At 36.4% G+C, this 23,051-nt stretch overlaps 1 protein-coding gene across 1 annotated transcript; it reads left to right on the top strand.

Annotated features, from left to right (window-relative positions):
• The first annotated feature begins 34 nt into the window (after positions 1 to 34).
• Positions 35 to 3,592, top strand: LOC307173588 (H-2 class II histocompatibility antigen, E-S beta chain-like). Its single transcript, XM_079896813.1, has 5 exons — positions 35 to 150; positions 417 to 689; positions 2,431 to 2,712; positions 2,794 to 2,907; positions 3,019 to 3,592. Exons 1-5 carry the CDS (start codon positions 81 to 83, stop codon positions 3,039 to 3,041), a joined length of 762 nt encoding a protein of 253 aa, XP_079752939.1. The 5' UTR covers positions 35 to 80; the 3' UTR covers positions 3,042 to 3,592.
• The last annotated feature ends 19,459 nt before the right edge of the window (positions 3,593 to 23,051 follow it).

The raw sequence follows: 23,051 nt of genomic DNA, 5'->3' as shown, positions 1-23,051 counted from the left end.
TAACAGTTATCTTAGACATCCATCTCACGAACATGAACAAAGCACTGGTAGCATTCAGCTGAGAATTAGTGTGAGTGAAAATGTCACTGCAAAAGCTCTTGTGTTATCATCTCATATGGATACTGGCTCTATTCCTTGTAGCAAAAAGTGGTAAGTAACATGAGCGGTATTGAATTAATATAATTATAACAATAATTGCACTATTATTGTTGTAAGTGTTATTAGTAGTTGTAGTAGTGGTAGTGGTGCAACATTATCTTAAGAAGGGTGACTCATTCTAATGGTGATGGACCTAAGGGAAATATTACTTGACAAGTACTTTTTGTACTGCAACTGACTGATGCATCCAAGTTCTTCTGTTTCTTTCTTCTTGACATTTATCTGACAGTTTGTTCTCTGTGTTCATTCTTTTTCAGCTAATGTATATTACCGATACCGTATGTCAAGATGCATCTACAGCTCCTCTAATATCAGTGACATGGTGTATTTTAACAGCTATTATTTCAATAAATATCTATTCATACAGTTTGACAGCACTCTGGGGAGATTTGTGGGGTTTAATGAGTATGGAATGAAACTTGCGGAGCTCTGGAACAGTGGCCCTGTAGTGCAGAGAGAAAGAGCTATTGTGGACTGGTTCTGCAAAGGTAATGCTCAAGTGTTTGACTCAGCTATCTGTGAGAAATCAGGTAAGTGGCACAAGACTCCTCTCTCATTTTTACTGTCAACATGTAGAGCATATGCTAGTAACTACAAAATAATTACTAAAAGGATGTTTTAATATCAGAAAATGTCAGAAAAACTTATTGTGAATAAAAATCATTCAAATGTATAGGTTTTCTTAAGTTGACCTTTAGTTTGTCAAATAAACTATCCCCACAAACACAGACACACACACACACACACACACACACACACACACACACACACACACACACACACACACACACACACAAATGTTTACTTAGCTATCTAAATGGGGACATTCCATAGATGTAATGGTTTTTATACTGTACAAACTGTATATTCCATCCCCTTACACTGACCGCAAACCTACCCATCATACAAACTTGAACACACACATGTTGGTTGGGTTTCCATGTTTTATGGGGACATATACATAATGATTTATATACTGTATACACGCTGTGTATTAAGGATGCTGCTCTTCTTAAAGGGCACCTATTATGCAAAATTCACTTTTACATGGTGTTTGAACATAAATGTGTGTTGGCAGTGTGTGGGCAAAACCACCCTAGAATGATAAAAATCCACCCAGTAGTTTTTTTACTATCTCAATAAATCATAAGCATTGTCTCAGAACGAGCTGTTCTAGATTTTCCTCATTGTGACGTAGAAATGAGCTAAGCCCCACCGACGCGGTTTGATTGACATCTGGTTTTGGCATAGACCCCGCCCTCGGTGATCTGTTCTGCACACCATCGCCATATTGTTTCAACGACAGCCGGTAATGTCTCCTAAGAAGTTTAGGTGTTCTGTTGTGGGATGTAAGAATAGACATACTAGTCTTCACTGACATTAGAGCCACTGAAAACGCAGCGGATGGATTTTATTTATGAAGAAAAGGCACCACTTAAACTTCATACGAGATTCATTTTCTGACTGACTGTAGTGAACGAGGGTCAAAGTTAATCCTCAAGTGTGGATCGTTTCCAACTGTTCGCGATCCAACGTCACCTCCAGAAGAAGTAAGTGTATTTTATCATTTTTGAGCAAATAGTCATTTCAATCGATGTCATGTCAGCCAGTTCAATAACAAATGCGTCTAAAGCTATTTATTGTCGTCGTCAAAGGATGTCTCAACAAACGTCAGACAGTTTTATGTCACGTACATAATTTTTTGCAGCAATAAAAAATGTCAAAAGAATACCTCTATCTCCATAGACAGTATAAACGTCTATCTCCCTGCAGCATTTGTTTTCTGGTTCTGTAACGTTAGCCATCTTCTCATATTTGCCACATAAGCGTGTGTATAAGTTAGTTTCAAAAAATTGCGCGAAAGTTATCACAATTTGTTTGTGTGTGTGTGTGTGTGTGTGTGTGTGTGTGTGTGTGTGTTGCACATCCATAATTGCAAAGGGGACGCGATTAAAACTCTATAAGTACATAAATGTATCAAATAACCTTTCCGAGACGTTTAGTCCATTCTCATTCGTGTTTATTCTGTGCCGGAGTCTCTTCATCATCTGGGTCCAGCAGGGCGGGGATATGCAGCTCATTTACATTTAAGGTGGTATAGACCAAAAACAGCTCTTTTTAAAACAGGCCCCAAAAATGACATTTTCAAATGGTTATAATAAATTAACTGTGGGGAATTTTGTGCTGAAACTTCACAAATACATTCTGGGGACACCCAAGACCAATATTACATCTTGTAAAAAGGGGCATAATAGGTGCCCTTTAATACAGTGAAACCAAATGTTAAGCTCAGTTCAGTGACGCGGGCTGGTGGAAATCATCCAGCTGTACTGATGTGCAGCGCATATGAATTTTATCCTCCACACATCAAAGTGTCCTGGCTGAGAGATGGTAAACTGATGACCACTGAAGTGACCTCAACAATGGAGATGGCTGATGGAGACTGGTACTACCAGATTCACTCTGAACTGGAATACACTCCTAAATCTGGAGAGAAGATCTCCTGTATGGTGGAGCATGCCAGCTTCAATAAACCCATGATTTATGACTGGGGTAAGAGGAGATACTTCCCTACTGTCATTTTAGTAATATGTTTGTGGGCAGCATAATTTAACACACCAGTGTACCCGACAGATCCGTCTCTCCCAAAGTCTGAGAGGAACAAAATTGCTATTGGATCCTCTGGTCTGGTGCTGGGAATCATCATAGCAGCTGCTGGATTCATTTACTACAAGAAGAAATCAACAGGTTAGTTAAAATGATTTTGAATAATTCAGTTTGATATTAGTATTTTTAAATCTATCCTGTATACATGCATTGTAAGGTTTTTTTGTTTTTGCTTTTTTGCTTTTTTGACAGGAAGGATCCTAGTACCTCATTGATGATGGTTGATTTCTCTATAAATGCTAATAACTTGTACAACATGATAAATAAGTAAACATATTTCATATTTCAGGTCCTCATTCTGACTGCAAGGGGGACTGATAATGAAGCTTTTATCCTTTATGACACAATTACAATACACAGTCTTATTTACACAATCCTTTAGTTGATGATCCTTTAGTTTCTAAAATTTAAAACAAGGAAATCAATAATGATATATAGCATCAAATATATAGAGAAATATAAAATATAGAGATAATAGAGATAATTGTTCTTGCTAAGTTTGTCTCTATTTGTACACAATAATGTACTTAAAGCAAAGAGTTTGTGAATGTTGAAACTAAGATATAAGTCTTTGTTGCTGTGCTGAATGCATGAAACAACTAAAGCATTCCTGATGAGCCTTTTTTAACTCTTCTTTCTTTGCTTTAAGAAAACTGATCAAGAATGTGTACATTGGTCTTAGGAAACTGTTTATTAGCAAACTGTCCCCTATAATGAGGCTGACTTTAAAATGTTGAGATTAACATTTTCTTAACTTTTCTTTTATTTATTTTTAACGCTTTCATACTCCCCTCTGACTGTTCTTGCAGCAAGCATTTGTTAACATCCAAGTCAAGGTTGAGTTTTTGAGTTTTGAGTATGTGGTTGTTGATTATCAAACGTTAAAATGCTGAGGTGTTATTAAATATTATGAAAAGTTGAACATTAGGAAGGTATATCCTCATCAAGATGACAGTAACTTTCACATGATTAAAGGAACTTCCATGAGCTCGAGCCTCCATGAATGCATGCAATTAGTATCACAAACCTAAATATCCAGTTTGGTTGTGTTTGTGACAGTCACGCATATCTGATATTTCAAAACTGGTTTACCATGATTGTTGTAAACATACAAACGGGTTCTTTTACAGGAGGACTGGTGCTTGTCATGGGGAAGTTTTGGGGGAACTATGAGGAAGTTTTGATCAGATTTGAACAATCTTCCCTATTGTTTCATAATATAGTAATACATTAACAAATATGAACCCCTTTCACAGACTGGACATTGCTTTCTTTCCATACAGATTACATAAACAGAGAATATTTGTTTTGAATGAGATCACTTAAAAGTAGACACTTACATGTTATAGATATATTGCTCAAGTATTCGCTGTGGTTTTTTCATTTTTGTGATGCACTCCAGATAAAAGTTCACATACTGTACTGAGATGGCTGAAAGCACACCCCGTTTGTTTTCTTTATTTTACAAAAGCACAATGTTTGTGTTTGACTGCAAGTTGACACAAATTCAAGTTATTTTAAATCAGTTTTGCTGCTATATGTGAAAAAAACCACACAATCCACTGATGTTTTTGTTGACCCCATAGGGTTAAACAAAATTAAACATGCTTGTTCAATGAACCTTAAACAATTATTGCACATGCACCTGCGGACTAACAGATTACAGGTGGTAGACAATTAAAGTCATGGCTACAGTAACTTTACCTTGCAGGGGCAAAACATATGTCACCACTGACAAGTGCCTTGGTGGAAAAGTGAAGTAACATCTCACAGATCTAGTGCAGTGCATGGATGAGATACACTGGTGGTTACACCAGATACTGACAACTTTTTTTCCAGGGAATCATTATTCCATTTCTGTTGACCAGATGTCTGTGAAACTTGTTCAGTTTATTTCTCAGTTGTTGAAATGTTTATACTAATATAAATAAAAGTAGTTGAATCTGAGAGAACATTTATTTTTTTGCTGAGTTTATCTTACTGAATATAATATTTCATGTATCTGTTGGGCCTTATCATGCCAAAAGACTGCTGGTATCACATTGTCCTGTACATCGGTGACCAGGACCACAGCTGATTTCACCAAAAAAGCTTTTTCAAAGCATTGAATACAAAACCAGAAGTCACTATTGGTGTTAGTTGTTAAGAAAAATATTTTTACAAACAAATTCTCTACACTAATGTCTTGACCATTTTAAGAGGGGACAGTCGGGTAAGATGAGCCATAGTAAAGACAATCTTAGCACAACACATCAGTGACAGCAGTGCTTGAGTGACATTACTTAAAACTTATGCTATCAAGAATGAATATCTAATTTTGTCAGCACATAATGTCACTGCAACCACATATACATGGTCTGAGATATTCTGCTAAAGAGAAAGTACATCATGATCTGTTTCTAGAATTGTGAAAATACAGTAAAAAAGTAATATTGTGAAATGTTATTACAATTTAAAGATACTGTTTTTCTATTTTAATATTTTAAAATGTCATTTTTATTAAAGCTGAATTTTCAGCATCATTAGTCTTTAGTGACACTGAAATCATTCTAAAATGCTGATTTGCTTTTCAATTATTACAGTTTTTCTCGATTGCTTAAACACATTTCTTGAAACTATGCCTCGTATTCTCAAAACTGTAAACACAAATCCATAACGTCTCACCCAGTTCCCCATACATCCTATTTTCAGGTCAAAATGAAGCTCTACACTCAAAACCATTCACTCTTGCTGAAAAACCAAACTTTGCCCTCAGACAGGACACACAAGCCCTCACAATCACACACACTAACATAGTCTAACACACTGGTGCAATAAATTCAAAACAACATTTCCAAAACTGGTAAGTTATGTTGATTGTGACAAACCTTTTCACATGATGAACACAGAAGACACAACCAATGGATACATTGGCACATTTTTATTCATCCATGTACTACACAGTACAACACACACACACACAACAACAACAACAAAAAAAAAATGTTTTTATTTTATTCTCTCCTCAAAATTTTTTTTTTATATTTACTTACAGTTTTTGCCCGTTGCTTGAACACTATAGACCCATGCTTAGACTAAAGTAACACAACTTGAAGCTTTTGTTACCATACCTCAAACACATGTACCCATACCTTAAACAAAAGCGCTGCTTTGCACTCTAGTTGCAATTCTGCAACACACTTGCTCCTTTATGCAACACACTTGGTCCTGCATACTACACTCTATTTCATACATAAGACACTTCGTTCAAAAATGAAATCTCAGGGTGCCATTTGGAAAACACATGTATCCAAAATACAAAACACATCGGGTAATTGCAACCACTCAAATACACACATTAAGACACTTACTTGCAAAACTGAACACCAATCAGCCAGCTACAAAAAGCCCTCAGTTTAGCCATTTCAAGAACTTTGCAAGCATGGATGGAGGGAGAGCAAGAGGAAGAGGAAGATGTGGAGGATGAGGAGGACGAGGATGATGAGGAGGATGAGAAGGACGAGGAGGACGTGGAGGACGAAGAGGACAAGGTCAAGGTCGAAGAGGCCATGCACCCACCCCTATTTCTGATGATATAAGAGCAACTTTGGTGGACCATGTCATCAACCATGGCCTGACTATGAGGCTGGGCAGAGAGTCCACCCACATCTAAGCCGCTTCACAGTGGCATCTGTAAGAACATTCTGACTAGAAAACAGGTATGTCTTCACCTCTCTGCCTTCTACTCTACTCAGATGGTATTTACAGCACTGTACTACAGTATATCACATTACCACATCATGTAAAACAACAGGGTATTGCAGGGTGCTAATGCTCCTTTTGCAGCCAAAGTGGTAGTTTTTGTGAAACATACTGTACCATGATTACTTATATTGACATGTTTCAGTACAGTGGATGATACAGTATTTATAGTAAAGTACTGTTAGAAAAAGAAGCAAACCGAGGACAATTTGTGGTTGTATTTCTCTAGAATGACTAAGACCTTCTGGGGGAGGACGCCAACGCCTGTACACACAACAGCAGGAACTTGCCGTTGTGGACCTAGTGAGGGCAGACAATGCCATCCGTCTCCACCAGCTACTACAGAAAATACTTGCAGACAGGCAAGTGTTCAACAACATAAACCATGTGAGCATCACCACCATCAGACGCATCTTGGGAAAACACAACATCACCATGAAGCAGCTCTACAGGGTCCCATTTGAGAGGAACAGTGTCAGGGTCAAAGGACTTCGAGCTGAATATGTATGGGTAAGTGTAACTGTCCTTTACATTTACAATACAGTATTGGTGAAATCCAGTAGCAGCTGAATATGTACCATATCAGTACTACATGGATCCATTCGGAGAGCTACACAGGTACCTGTGTGATGGGGTGAGGGTTCTGTATGTGTAGCACTGTAGTACAGTAATATGTTTTTTTTTTTTCGTACAGAGAATCTTGTCCATGGATGGAGCTGCACAGCCTCATGAATTCATTTTCATTGATAAAGCTGAATTCGACCTGAGCAAAACAAGACGACGGGGTCGTAATGTAATTGGCCAAAGGGCAATTGTGGACACATTTTTTTTTTTGCACAATTTTTGGTTGTTTGAAAATGTGCCTTCTGAAAATATGCCTTCTGAATAAACAGTGAAAATCAAAGACTGCAGTGTTTTATATAAAGTAGACTAGTGTGTTCCCCCTGATCTGAAAGTGTATGCATATGATGCAAGTATGTGTCATTTTGTCATCAGAGTTACATTTTGACAAATGAATGTTAGGTTTTGATAGTAGAGTTTCAATTTGACACAGATGTGAATGGTATATTTCCTAGTTGTGTCATGTTTACTTGTGTGTAGAGTTTTGGCACAATGAGCGAAGTTTTGCAAAATGTGTTCAAGCAACGGGCAAAAACTGTAAGATGTCTGTGACCATCATATGAGAGTAAAAGAGCACGCACAAACCTTATTCTAATATGGAATTGTATTGGAATGGTAAAGCGTGTTGGTCGTGACAGGAGGGCCTCCACTCAAGGAGACCATATGATGAACACGTCTAAGAATGTTCCACATATGGTTGAAATACCATAATTTGCCTAGAAAGATAACATTCTACACCACACCTCCCTGAAGGCTCTCGAGGCGACGGTAAAGCTACTCAAATTTGGTCTTACTCATAGCCCAGCCTCCCTCATAGTCATACCATTGACAAAGACATGGGTAACTAGAGTGGCTTGAATTTCATCTGAGACTGCTTGTCTTCTTGCCCTTGTCCTTCCTCCTCCTCCTCCTTATCCCTCCTCGGTCTCTTCCTTCATGTCTTTCTGGATACATTGTTCCAAAACGCAATAAACTGATTTGGGCCCTTTTATCTATCTATTGAAGGATCTGATTGATGTGTGTTAAATTTTGACTTTTAGTGTTTCCACTTGGGTAATTGTGTGCTAACTGAGCTGAAGCTGTGCTGACTTGAGTGAACAATATTGAATGCTAGTGCTTTCTAAATGACAACATGGTCTAGGCAATGAGAAATGAAGGGATTTGTGTGTAGAGTTTTGCAGTGACAGTTCAACAAATCTGACTCATGTGTCAAAACAGGGAATAGTGTTTATAGTTTAGGGAAATGGGTGTGATTTTTGATAAATGGCATTATGGTTTTGAAATTTTAGTTCAAAAGCCTGGTTTAAGTAATCGAGAAAAACTGTATTAGTGCTCAATTATCAATAGTGGTTATTATTATTATTATCAATATTGAAACCATTTTCTCTGCTTAATATTTTTGTGGATACCATGATAAAAAAAAAAATCAGGATTATTTGATGAACAGCATTTATATAAATCTTGTGTATCATAATAACAGTCTTTACTATTATTTTTGACTAATTGAATGCGTCCGAATAATTAATTTATTAACCATCATATCTATTTGTTTCCACAAAAAAATTAAGCAGCACAATTGTTTTCAACATTGATAAAAATGTTTCTTGAGCAGCAAATCAGCATATTAGAATGAGTTCTGAAGGATTGTGTGACACTGAAGACTGGAGTAATGATTTATATCATTATATTTAAACCTGTATATTTACAGGTATAAATTACATTTTAAAATATATTTACAACAGTTCAACACAATTGTGTGTTGTACTGTGTAGTACATTGTAACGCAAAGAAGATGGTCAGATTACCAGCTCTCTCTTAAATTACTGAAATTACCAACAAACGGACTCTGTCCTTCTTGAACTGTCTACAAACAACAGATGGCATCTATCAGCTCAAGTAACTCATTGATGGCTGTCTATAGACACCTCTTTTATGAGTTTACACGGGAAGCCACGAGCGCAAGGCGCCACGATGTCTGAGATTACGCAGATCCCCTAGGGATATTCTTAGACACTGATTTATACGTCAGAAAACAACAAGACTTTGTCCGGCCAGATGTGCTGGCTAATGATCTCATCAAACCAAACACACACACACATAGGCAAGAGAGCAAAAGTTCAGCGGCAGCATGAACTCTCAGTCCTGGTCACACACACACACGCACACACACACAGAAACACACATGGATCCTACCACGCGTGATCGAAATCATTTGGTACAATGTTTAAAATGTATTTTCTTGATGTGTGCATGATCCCTTGTCCCAAATATTATGCCTATATAACTTTATTGGTTTGTAATCAATGTGATGTGACTATAATCGTGTATCTGTGTGTAATTATGTCATAGCAGTGCCATTCATGGTATCGTCTTGTTCCAGATATCCCAACGGTCTCGAATGTTTAACGCAACATATCAGAGGATGCATTGTTTTATTAATACCAGTGATATTAATGTTACGAACGAATCTATCGTTCCAATTTCTAAGAGGAAGGGGGGTATAGATCTCGAAACGTCAGGAGGTGTGCCCGATCCGTTGTTAAAGACGGTTGGCCCACGTCCGTGAGAGGGCGTGAGTTTTGGCCCCTTCAAAATATCATGCTTCCCTTCTCTCTTACTCTTACTCTCTCTCTTCTCTCTTCGACCGCTCTGACCTCCTCCTCTCCTCCCCGGCAGCGCTTCTCCAAGGATCATCTGAAGAAGGCCTTAGTCTTCTCCTCGGACAACACATGTTGTTCTTTGCAACTAAGCTCATCCGTGCCTTTCCCCTCAAAAAGGGAAATGATCTAACTTTCTCGGTAACTTAAATTCAAGTAAGCCTTTACATCGTCTTGCGAAACGACCCAGAAGACGAAGCCAGACGCAAACCAGCCGGACACGCGCGCCTCTTCTACAGCCTCACCAGAAAGAGCACAGAATTCTGCAAGTAGGCCTATATTGAGTTGATAAAAGCTGTTTTCCGGGTGTCTATCTCTTAGGTCTGTGAATTAAGTTACCCTTCTTCCTCTTCTCTTCTCTTTCTTTCTTTTTTTCATTTCATTCTGATCACTTATGTTATTGTTTGGTTATCTGTTTGTTTGTTTATTGTTTGCATTTTTACGTACGTTTATATTCGTAGCTCATATAATCTATAGTTTTGCATTTATTAAAATTCATAAATAATTTTTAACCCACCATTCTAAAGTCAATGAAACAAAAGATCTTAAGCTACAAGCTCGATATTAGACTACATTCAGTAGTTTCAATTAATAAACTCAATAAAGTTTAATGTTCGTGGCCAGGACATGAAACTCTCTTGAAGTTTGGGAATACCTCTTCTTGACTGTAATGATTTTACATTTGTTTCGCTGGACGAATTAAATGTTGGTCAGATAGTTATAGAACAAGGTAATCTCGATAATTGATAAAATAAATGTACATGCGACTTATGAATTATGACCATGAGTCATAAATATTAATATTCCCAAGATTCCCCATATTCTTGAGCTAATTCACATTTACCCAGAGTCGTATTCGTTACAACACGAATTAATAAACATGTGCCAATGTATCCATTGGTTGTGTCTTTTGTGTTCATCATGTGAAAAGGTTTGTGAGGGGGGGAGCCACAATCAACATAACTTACCAGTTTTGGAAACGTTGTTTTGAATATATTGCACCAGTGTTGTAGTGTGTGTGATTATGAGGGCTTGTGTGTCCTATCTGAGGGCAAAGTTTGGTTTTTCAGCAAGAGTGAATGGTTTTGAGTGTAGAGCTTCATTTTGACCTGAAAATAGGATGTTTGGGGATTTGTGTTTACAGTTTTGAGAATACGAGGCATAGTTTCAAGAAATGTGTTTAAGCAATCGAGACAAACTGTAATAAAATAATTACAATAGGTTTATTATTATCTTGAGGCCTTCTGCGATATGTATTGGCATGCATTGTGAGTAGTAGTGAGGTAAATGTCTACTCTTATTTGTTCAGTGAAACTCATAATCAAGCTTAGATCAGTTATCAGCAGCAGCTCTCCTGCTGCATTGGTATGCAGTGCAAATGACCGAAACTATCTCACGACCAATTTATTTATCTAAACCCCAGTGATGGGTAGATTTAGGGGCGGGTCAGGGGAATTGAGCAAATCGTAAAATATCAAAAAGATAGGGTTGATATGACTTCTACCCCGAACAATTAAAAGTGTCCTGGCTGAGAGATGGTAAAGAGATGACCACTGATGCGAAGTTCCCTGAGGAACTGGCTGATGGAGACTTATACTACCAGATATATACTCCCAAATCTGGAGAGAAGATCATCTGTGTGGTTGAGCATGGCAGCTTAATTAAACCCATGATCATCGACTGGGATAAAATTGTCTAATTTTTTTAAAGCTTCTGCCAGTCAGTTTAGATTATTAAAATTGAAGTCATAAGTCATAATATGCACACATGTGAACTGACATTAACCACTTTTAAATGTTATGGTAATACTCCACACAGACCCTTCTATCTCTGAATCTGAGTAAAATCACCATTGGGGTGTCTGGTCTGGAGCTGGGAATCATCATAGCAGCTGCTGGACTCATTTACTACAAGAGGAAATCAGCATGTCAGTAAAGATATGAGCGAATATATTAGTAGTGTATTGTTATTATGACAATCAATTCCTCTTTTGTTTTGACAGGAATGATTCTGCTATCACATCAACAGGTCACCATGATTTTGCCAAGTAAGACATGTTCCTGGATCAACATATTTTGTTGATCCTGGAATAACATTCCAGTCCCAAAATTCAGTCCTTACCCTATTCCTACCCCTAAACCTAAAGGGCCGTACACACCGGGACGAATATCGGCGCGCGTTATTCGCCAGCGTTTTTCACCGCTTTTTTTGTGTTCACACCCAAACGATTTTCGCTGACGATGAGCCGAGTGAACATGCAAATTCATTCCCTGACATTAGATGGCGCTTAATGTAAAACAGAAATACCCCGGTACACAAGGTGGCCCATTTGCTCTGCAATACCACTCCATAACAGTTCTCTTTTATCAAGATTTTTGTAGTCGCTGTCGCGTTTGTCATATAGTTCTTTATGTTCCGACACCAATGAGACCAGCAGCTCTACATTCATCTTGCCTTGCATCTTCCTCATCTTATTTCTTCCCGGCAGTGTAGACGCTACTTGGTGTATATCTTCTTCGCCGTTACGTATGTGTGCTCGGCAAGACCGTTTTGTGTTTGAGCGCCCCCAAGTTGTGTTTTACTGTAACCTCAGAAGCTCCAGACACTTGAGCAAAAGCGCCAATCTCATTGGTCGGATGGTTTTTGACGCGGTGTGTCATACCAAAAAAATGAACCCGAGGCGTTTTAAAAAAAATGTTTTTTTTATAAACGCCCTTTTTTTAGTCACGAGGCGTTAAACGTCGTCCCGGTGTGAACAGGCCTTAACACTACCCATAACTTTTCCCTAAAATCAGAGGGAAATGATAGGTGAATAACACTGATGTTGAAGCACCTCACCATGGGTCTAAGCCTAAACTTTAAGACATTGGGCCCTATCTTGCACCCAGCACAATTGACTTTGTACACCGACGCATGTATCATTCCTATTTTGCACCCGCGCAAAGCTGACTTTTCCCTCCACAGACACACGTCGGTTAACTAAGAAATACACTTGCGCTCCCGGGGGCGGTTCAGCGCAAAGAGGAGGCGTGTTCCGGCGCAAACGTTCCCTCATGCTATTTTGCAGGTTTAGAAAACAATTGCGCCACTGACCAGGAAAAAATAGTTTAAAGTCAGTGGCGCGTTGCGCATGTTATTCATATGCTATTTTAAGGGCGCATGCTTGGCCATAATCAATGTAGCGTGTGCACAACGCGCACTTTGATTCTCTCATCTACACAGAAGCAGCAGTTTTCATCTTTGCAAATCATACATTATTACAATAGATAGATAGATAGATAGATAGATAGATAGATAGATACTGTAGATAGTAGATAGATAAATAGACAGACAGACAATTTATTATAAAAGCATACATCTAGCTTACACATTTACCCAAATTATCATACGCCTGTTTAACCAAAGTTAATTTGGGTGGGTTTCTCCATTTCTAATCTCTCCATTGTAACTTCTCTCTCTTTTACGGCCGTGACAAGAGCGTTGCTCTCCTCGGCTGTGAACCGCTCCTGGTGCGCGCCTGGCAAATCCGCCATTATAATAGCAATCCGCCATGGAACAAGCGCGCCTGCTCTTAAAGGGGATGTGAGATGACTCTCTGATTGGTTTATTTCACGTTACGCCCAAACCACACCTATGAATAATGAAGCTACTTCAGACCAACCCATTTTAGATTTGCGCCAGGCGCAAGAGTCATTTATCCCGCCGGGAAAATAGCAACAGCGCCCAAGACCCGCCCGCAAAGTTACTTGCGCTTTGCGCTTGACACTTGCGTTTCAGATCGTTAAAATAGGGCCCATAAACTGTAAATTTGACCCTCAAATCTGATTGGTTGATTGGAAAGTTGTTCCAGGATCAACAAAGATGTTGATCCAGGAACATGTGGTACTTGGTGAAATCATGTTCACCCACATCAACAATGTCTATAAAACTTTGTTAACTGACTGTCATATCATTACAGTTTTTCTGAATTGCTAACACATTTCTTGAAACATATAACTCAAAACCTTAAACACAAAATAAAATTTTCAAACCACATTCAGTGAATCTCTGACTCTTCTGGCAAAATAAAACGATTACCTCAAAACCATTTTATCTTTGGCCAAAATCAAACACTGCTTTCAATCATACACAAAGCGAGTCAATATTATAAACACTACAGATCACTCATTAGACATCAAAAATTGGAGAACTCAGAATCCAAAGCATGCAGTTACAGAAAAAAAGTATATGGTAACCAAGTAAACAAACTTTGCAATTGCGTAAAAAAGTAATGACAACTTACAGTAGTAAGGTGAATAAATTGTATGCTGTATGCGCTGCAAGTATAGTATTGTACTGAATATTGTATAGTATTGAATGTCTGTATATTCAGCACTGGCTGTGAAAATACAGTGACCCTACTGCAAAAGCCAAAAAGATTACAGTAAAAAACTCTAATGAAAAGCATGTTATAATCACTCAGAAGAGTTTTGCAACATACAAAATCAAGGTCAATGAGAGAGAATGATTCTGCTTCAGGATCATGTCTTCATGTTGGGTCCAGTCTGAGGACTTTGTTCACATAACAGACAATGTCATCTCTGCAGACAAAGGGGAAAACCCTAAAGCCACATTCAGCCTTGACAACATTCTCCACACCTTGCTCTTCCAAGGCAAGAGGATAAACCAGCTAACCAGGCTAAAGTCCAGGTGTCAGGCAAACAATATCCAAACGGCAAGACGAAAGAAGTAATCCAAGGCGAGCAAGAGTCCAGAGCAGGCAGGGAGAAGGCAGAACACAGGAAACCAGGCCAGGATTAAAGGGCACCTATTATGACTCTTTTCACAAGATGTAAAATAAGTCTCTGATGTCCCCAGAGGGGCATATGACGTGACGCATGTTTTTTCTGTAATTAAGTTTAAAAGTTTACTGAACTGCATTTCTCAACTAAAACAACACATGCCAGTGGGGCATAGCACATCATTTTATTTCAATATTATGATTTTGAGACGTAAAATGTATTTGGTGTTGTTCATATTTCAAGGTGAATAGCAAAATGTCCTGCGGTGTGACTGTAACATTGATGACTCATCAAATGTAAATATTAGTAAAATTAAGCACATATGTTTGGAGCAGCTAATAAATGCCTTGGCATTATTTTGTATGCATTTACTTAACTTAAGTTTTCAAAATGCTAAAAAGTACTAAAATAATATTTACAGTACATTTAGTTTTGAAACACAAATGCTGTCCTGCAGTGTGACATAGGATATTAGATTTTTGTACTAGCAGTTACATGGAGAGCCATTACATTAGTTACATTAGTCAAGCCCCCTACCAGGAAGTCCCCCAGATGTTTGGATGTGCTAAGGAGGTTAAAATGTGAGTGTTAATCTCTTATTAAATTGATATATTTCATAATTTCTGTCAGACCATGAATGTGTTCATTTTTGATAGTCCTGTGGTGTGACTGATCTAGACTGATCTAGTTCAAGAAAAAAGAAAAATATTTTAAAAAAAGAATCATATTCAGGTTTAAAACAATGAACTTATTCAGTTACTGTAATGCCCAAGGTCAGTCGTGTATAGCAATTACTCAAAATGGCTGCAAAGGTGAAAGAGTCCTGTGGTGTGACAGCCCGTCCTGTATAGTGTGACATAATTAAGTCCGATGTCTAGCTAGATTCTCGTCTGTTATGTTTGCAATATTAAACATAAATATAAATATATCTCTGTCTCTATAAATATATTAAACAAATATTGCAAATATTATATATAATATACCTATATTATACATATATTAAACATATATATATATATATATATATATATATATATATATATATATATATATATATATATATATATATCTGTCTTCATTTGTTTGTTGTATGTGTATGTTAACAGTCACTGATCATTGTTTTTAAGTGATTTGTCAGTTTTTAGGCATGAGCAAAGAAAGGACAAGGAGGTACAGGGAAAGGTTAGCACAGGATTAAGTCAAATTTCTCTTGTTCACTGGAATCTTTGTTCAAAGAGTTGAATTGATGATTTTAACATGATTTTAATTATTTTAGCATGATTTTAATGACTTTCTCCTGAGAAACAAGATATTTGTTTAGTCTTTTAAGTTAAAAATAGAAATGAATGGTCTTTATGACTGGGTCTGATTTGACGCCTCCAAAATGTTAATTATTCAGTATGTCTTGTTTACTATGTTTTTAGTTCAAATTCATACACTAAGTAATAAGATTGTACTGATATGTTGCGTTTTCATTAATGTTCAAATAGAGATGCAAATGAATTTGCTTGTTACAAAAGTATTCAATAAATTTCACCATAAATGTTCATACAGTGTCTCATTTCGTCCTCTGGTGTGACGGGATGTCCTGTGGTGTGACATCACTTCAAACACAATTAAACGACTTTTATGTTAACTAGCTTAAATGATTATATGCATTTGAAAACATTGCATAATATAACTATATAAAAAATAATAAACATTTTCAAATATTTTTTTCTCATTTTACACAATATTTCCACTGAAGTGAATGGTAAAAGATGGCACAAGCAAAGAATATAATAGAAAAACAGCTGTGAAAAAAAAATATATATATGCATAATTTTAATGATCATTCTTTAAGAATACTTAAAACATACCTGATTTGTATTTGAAATTAATAATATTTCAATATTTGAATTTTATAGTAATGTCAGGTCACACCGCAGGACATATTTTGCTTGGAGCTGTGAGAAAAGCTTAATTAATTACATAATGAGAAAAAAAATATGCTAACCTCTAACAGTTTCAAAAACAACAGTATTTGAACTTTAAAAATTCATACAATTCTCAATCAATTTAGAACTTTGTTTAAAAAAATGCTGTTTCACCCTTATTTGTCATCTACCCATGTGAAGTTTTAGCTCAAAATACCCAATAGATCATTTTTTACAGCATGTTTAAATTGTAATTTTTTGGGGCTCAGAAAAACGCGCTGTTTTAGTGTGTGCCCTTTAAATGCAAATGAACTGCTGCTGCACGCACAGGGGGCGGAGCCTCACGAGCTCGCGCTCAGAGTCAGGACAATCTCATCTGATAATATCAGAACAGAAACTCTCAGTTGCGGTGTTCATTTCGACTCGGAGTCGGACAATAATGCCCACAGAGCCAGAGAATATATGCTGTATAGACATAGAACAGGTAGTTTAGTTTAATTATGGTTATAACTTATTTGTCATCTGCTTTTATCCACTAATACAAGCCTGCTGTAGCAAAACCCGTCCGAATGATGACCAAAATATACTGACGAGTTCAGTGAAGTTTATTGTACATCACACAAAAGATGAACGTTAGTTTTACTCCAGAGAATCTCTGTAAGAGCTGAATAAACACTGTATAAGAAGTGCGCATTAAAGTCTTATCCATAATCTCTCTCTCTCTCTCTCTCTCTCTCTCTCTCTCTCTCTCTCTCTCTCTCTCTCTCTCTCTCTCTCTCTCTCTCTCCCCCTTTCATTATCAACAACATACACAGCGAAGTACACAAAACACTCAGTAAACAAATATACACACCTTTTCAGTGGGTGCTAAATAAACTAAACCTTATATCCGTAAAATGACTCGAAGAGCTGTCATAAAGAGCGTGCTCGCACTTTCATTTCTTCCGTGTCCAGTCACGTTAGGCCTGACGCTCCGGAGAGTGTAAGCTTTATCACAAACAGTACAGATCCATCCTTGAGTAACAACGGGAGTAAATGAAGACTGCTATGTGCATTCTTACATCCATCAACAACACACCTCAATCGCTAGGAGACATTCTTGTCTACAGCTGCTCAAGCGTCGAACAATGGCGGACTCTGTGTCCAGCTCACTCAGGGCGGGTCTAGGCTCAAACTGAAGTGTCACTCAACAGTCGTGGGAGGGGCCTGCTCAATTCTACGTCACATTGCGCCGAATCTGAGAACAGCTCATTCTGAGACAGTGCTTATGATTTATTGAGATTGTAAAAAAAACACTGGGTGGATTTTTATCATTCTAGGGTGGTTTTGCTCACACACTGCCAACACACATTTATGTTCAAACACCATGTAAAAGTGAATTTTGCATAATAGGTGCCCTTTAAAACACAGGGCAAAACAAGCTAGAGTAAGACAATGAACTCTAGGCTCCATAAAGATACTATCAGCTAGACAGCAGTATAGACTAACAATACTCAGCAATCGATGAGCTTGTGCATCAGTGTTTTATAGTCCCTGTGATTGACTACAGGTGTGGAAATAATTAAAGCCATGGAACATGGGAAATGTAGTCCAGGGTAACCTGTAACTTTGTGTGCAGTGAAAAAGTCTTAATGGTGAACAGGTGACCCCTGGTGGTGAATGGATGGAAACAATATGTGACACACACTCTTCCTCCTCTCCCTCTTATATTGTTTCCATGTTGGTATCAACATTCACTGCAACATTTTGTGTCAATTTTGGGACTCTGAACTGACTTGTATTATGTACAGTTGGTTTGGTTTCATCATTAGAAATAAGTGTGAACAATTTTAAGTTTGTGTGTGTAAACGATGACAACTGTTTATGTATTATTTGTGTTTAACTTTTGCCTGCCAGTGTATAGCGTTTAGAAACATAAGTGCATCACAGTGCGAAATGTGTTTTAGTGAGTGGGAATGTGTGTTTTGAGTTTTGCAAAAAGAGTGCATGGGATTTGCAAACAGTGTTTTAATACCTGAACTTGTTTAATATTTTACAGACAGAGTGATGGTTTATGGTTTAGACTATTGAGAATTTGGTTCAGAGAATGGGGTTTAGTGTTTGAGCAATTCAGAAAAACTGTATTGTATTTCAACTTTTAATCTTTCAACTTTCTTTGGTCAGAGTTTGGAAATTTTCGCTGATTTTCACAGATCTGAGATTTTAAAATGGCGCCACCGGAAATGCTTGCACCAGACATGCGCATTAGCATTCAACGCCTTTGTTATTGTTAAAGCTACACTGTGTAACTTTTTTAGTTGATTCTTAGCAAAAAACACTTATTTCTTTCAAAAATATATGTGCTCATTAATGTATATTTACTTCTTTCAAGTAATAAAGTATTCTCTTAAGTTTATAATCTGCCATTGAAAGTACATACAGGTGAGGGGTTCGTACATAGGGCAAAGAGTATAGAAGCCCAAGAGGCGAAACTCAATAGAACGCTCCATAGCAACAGTTGCCCCCATGACGTGACGGCGCGGCCGCCATTATGGACTGAAAACTGAAGGAAAACGCCGAAAAATAACGGGAGTCAATGGCACTGAAAAACTTAACATAACAAAAACTTAACATAACTTAATTTTTTCTGGCCGTCATATCTAAATATGAAAACAATTTAAAATACATTAATGAGGATGACCGACGTTAAATGACAATTAAATGACGTTAAATGACAGAAAATATATGTCTCTATGTGTTGGTTATGCATGGCCTAATTACCCTTAGGAAAATAGTATTTTGGGACAAAATATTACTATAGAAGACTACTATAGAAATACTATAGCGGCTCTAGGATATTATAGAGGTATTACAGAACATAACATACTTCTGTGATGTTCTGTAATACCTCTATAATATTTTTAAGCTGCTATAGTATTTATATAGTCTTATCGTACTTCTGTAGTATGTCCCAAATTACTATAGTATTAATATAAGATTACTATAATATTTTGTCCCAAAATACTATAAGATTCCTGTAGGCCTACTTTTTCGTAAGGGTATGTCCCCCACCGAATCGGCTTCATTAGCCTACCAATACGGTTTGCAAAAATACAATTATAAAATTACTGCAAACCTTTAATCTATCAATATTTATGTTCTATTATGCATTTTCCTTGTTATATGAATATCAGAAATTCATGAAATAATATATAGGCAGACACACAGTAATAATTTAAATGTTGATTTTGAAATTAGTGAACATCACCATATATATGATTTGGAAAAATAAATAAATAAATAAATAAATAACATTATAAATGAACATTTCTAAAGACTTTTCTTTTACATAGAATATCACAAAAATATTAACAATTTGTTTTTTCAACATCTTCAGTGAAAGTGCACACAGTGAACGTTTCAATGGCAAGAAAAAAACAATCTATGAATGTCCTATTACAGGCGGAAAGGTACAAAAAAGATGTGCAATCTAGCAAGTGCACACATGAACTATAAACACCTACTAAAATGGATTTTGCCATTGACTGGCGCTAACGATTTCAGCAGCTTTCAGTCCATAATGGCGGACGCGCCTCCGCAGCGCCATCTACAGACTGTTACCCATAACACAACAGAGTTTCGCCTCTTGGGCTTCTAAGTTCGGACTTGAGGCCTTTTTTTTTTATTTTTTTTTTATTGTTTTATTACAAACTCTCGTGGAGACAACAGCAAAAGAAAACAGGCAAGGCATCAACAAAATACAAAAGTAACAATGAAAAAAAAAAAAAAAAATAAATAAATAAATAAATAAGGCTTTGTTCTCAAATAAATAATATGTGTTACAGGATCAAAAACATTTCTGCAGCATAACAAATAGCTTCTACAGTTTGTTTGGAATCTTTAACAAGGTTCAAGGAGGAAAATAACATACGAAGTTCATTTTTAAAACAGTTTACATTTGGCAATTGTTTTTTCCATTTATTTTTGTGAATGTGGTATTTACCCATAATGATGATAAGGTTAATCAAAAGTGAAGTGTCTCCCGTCAGTTTAGAATTATAAATAAGAATATCTTCGATTGAAAATTGTTCAAGTTCCCTAATTTTATTATTCAACCAGCTATGGACATCTTGCCAAAAATTCCTACTAATTGAGCAAAGGAAGAATAAATGTTCTGTTCGTTCTGGATTTTCATGACACAAGTCACAAGGGTCAACTTCAAAGCCAAATCTACCCCTCAGTGTCTCAGCAGATGGATAGTAGTTGTTAAGAATTTTAAATTGCATTTCTTTTACTTTGGGTGCAATTGGCCATTTTATAAATTTCCAATGTTTTCCTAATTGTTGGATTATCTAATATTTTAAGTTTGATCTTCCTGTCATAATCATGATGTAAATATCTTTTGAAAGCTTTATTTAAATATTTGTTGTCACATTTTTTGTCCGTAATGTTTAATTCTCCTATCGTTAAGTTTGGAAGTTTAATTTGGACCTTAGAAAAAATAATTGTATTTTTTATCAGCTGTATCAAATTCACTGGGATAGATTTACAGATTTTCCTATATTCTTTAAGAGAATATTGAATATTATTAAATTTGTTTTTAAAATCTTGTAACTGTAAGATTTCACCATTTATATCTAAAATGTCATGTACAAAGATAATGTCTTGATCAAACCAAAGTTGGTTGAACAGAGACTTTTTGTTTGAAACAATTACTCTATTATTCCATAAGGTGGCACAATGAGGGGTAAAGTTATGGGTAAATACCATCTTCCAATGATACAAAACTTGTTTATGAAAGTCAGATAATTTAAAAGGTATTTTAGAAATTTCAAAGTCACATTTTAAAAAAAAGTTTAACCCACCGAACCTCTTGAAAATACTTTTTGGAATGTGAAACCATATTGAATCCGGCTTCAATAAAAACTCCTTCAACCACTTTATTTTAAATGTTCCTAACATTGCCTCAAAATCCACTGTTTTGATACCCCCCCTATTATATTCTTTAACCAACTGAGATTTTTTAACATAGTAGGTCTTATTTCTCCAGATAAATTTATATATAATGGAATTAATTTTTTTCACATTTTTTGGAGCAATGTAAAGAGATTGGCATGGATAGATCAGTTTGGACCCTCAGCCTTGGACAATAGGTTACGCCCAAAAATGGAAAGATCTCTACTAAGCCAGTGGTTTAAGGATCCTTGTATTTGATCAATTTTTTCTTTCATATTAATTTCCTCTCTTTGTTTTTCATCTTTAATCATCTTAACTCCAAGATATTTAACTTCTTTTTTAACAGGAATTGACATTATTTCTGTATCTATACAGTCATATAACGCAAGTAATTCACACTTTTTCATATTTAAACGAAGCCCTGAAGCTTTGGAAAAAATAGAAATTATTTGCAATGCATTACTAACCATAGATTTATCCCTAAGGAAGAAGACAGTGTCGTCTGCAAACTGACTGAGGCGAAATTCGTAATCAAAAAAAATGTATACCCTGAAAATTTTGATGATTTAATATCAGATATGCTAGTAGCTGTGTACATAAGATGAACAACTTGGGACTAATTGGACATCCTTGTCTTATACCGCAAGTTATATTTATTCTAGGTGTTAGTCCTGGGTTTAAGGAGACATAACTGTAAATATCAGTATATAACATTTTGATCACTGAACAAAATTTTTTGTCAAATCCAAAATTTTCTAATGTAGAAAATAAAAAATCGTGTTCTAAAGAATCGAAAGCTTTAAAATAATCTATAAATAAAATCAGGCTTTCCGATTCCAAAATAGACCGATAGTCCATCATGTCCAATATTAATCTCACATTATTATGTATACTTCTGCCTTTTATAAATGCAGATTGAGTTTCATCTACTATTTTATCAATTACTGTTTTCAATCTCTCTGCATATATTAACGCTAATAACTTATAATCGTTGCAGAGCAACGTAATAGGCCTCCAATTGTCTAAGTTTGTTATATCTTTTTTTGGTTTGGGAAGTAGGGTTATTATACCAGTTCTCATTGTTGGAGTAAGACATCCTTCTTCTATACACTCGATAAATGCATTTAATAACAATTCTTTAATATCTTCCCAAAAAAACGTAAAAAATTCCGAGGTCAACCCATCAATTCCAGGTGACTTTCCATTTTTCATTTTTTTCAGGGCATTTTCAATTTCCTGCAGATTTATTTTTCCTTCTAACCTTTTTTTGTCATTCTCCCCAATCCTTTTAATATTATTCTTAATCAGAGTAAAAAAGGATTCACAGTCCTCCTCTTGGAAATTTGAGCTATACAGGTCAGAGTAAAAGAGTTGAACTTCCTCCTGTATTTGGCTAGGGTCTTCTATGACTGTGTCATTTCTTGTTAATTTGCAGATTCTTTTTTTAGACTGCCTAGATTTTTCTAAGCCATAGAAATATGTTGTGCTTTTCTCACCTTCTTCGATCCATCTAGCCCTGGATCGTACAAAGGCTCCACTTGCTTTTTCTAGATAAATTTCATCAAGCTGTTTTT

The sequence above is a fragment of the Squalius cephalus genome (genome assembly GCF_949319135.1).
Source record: "Squalius cephalus genome assembly, chromosome: 16".
NCBI lineage: Eukaryota > Metazoa > Chordata > Actinopteri > Cypriniformes > Leuciscidae > Squalius > Squalius cephalus.
The sequence above is the reverse complement of the archived record's forward strand: the minus strand, read 5'-3'. Positions and strand labels throughout refer to the sequence as shown.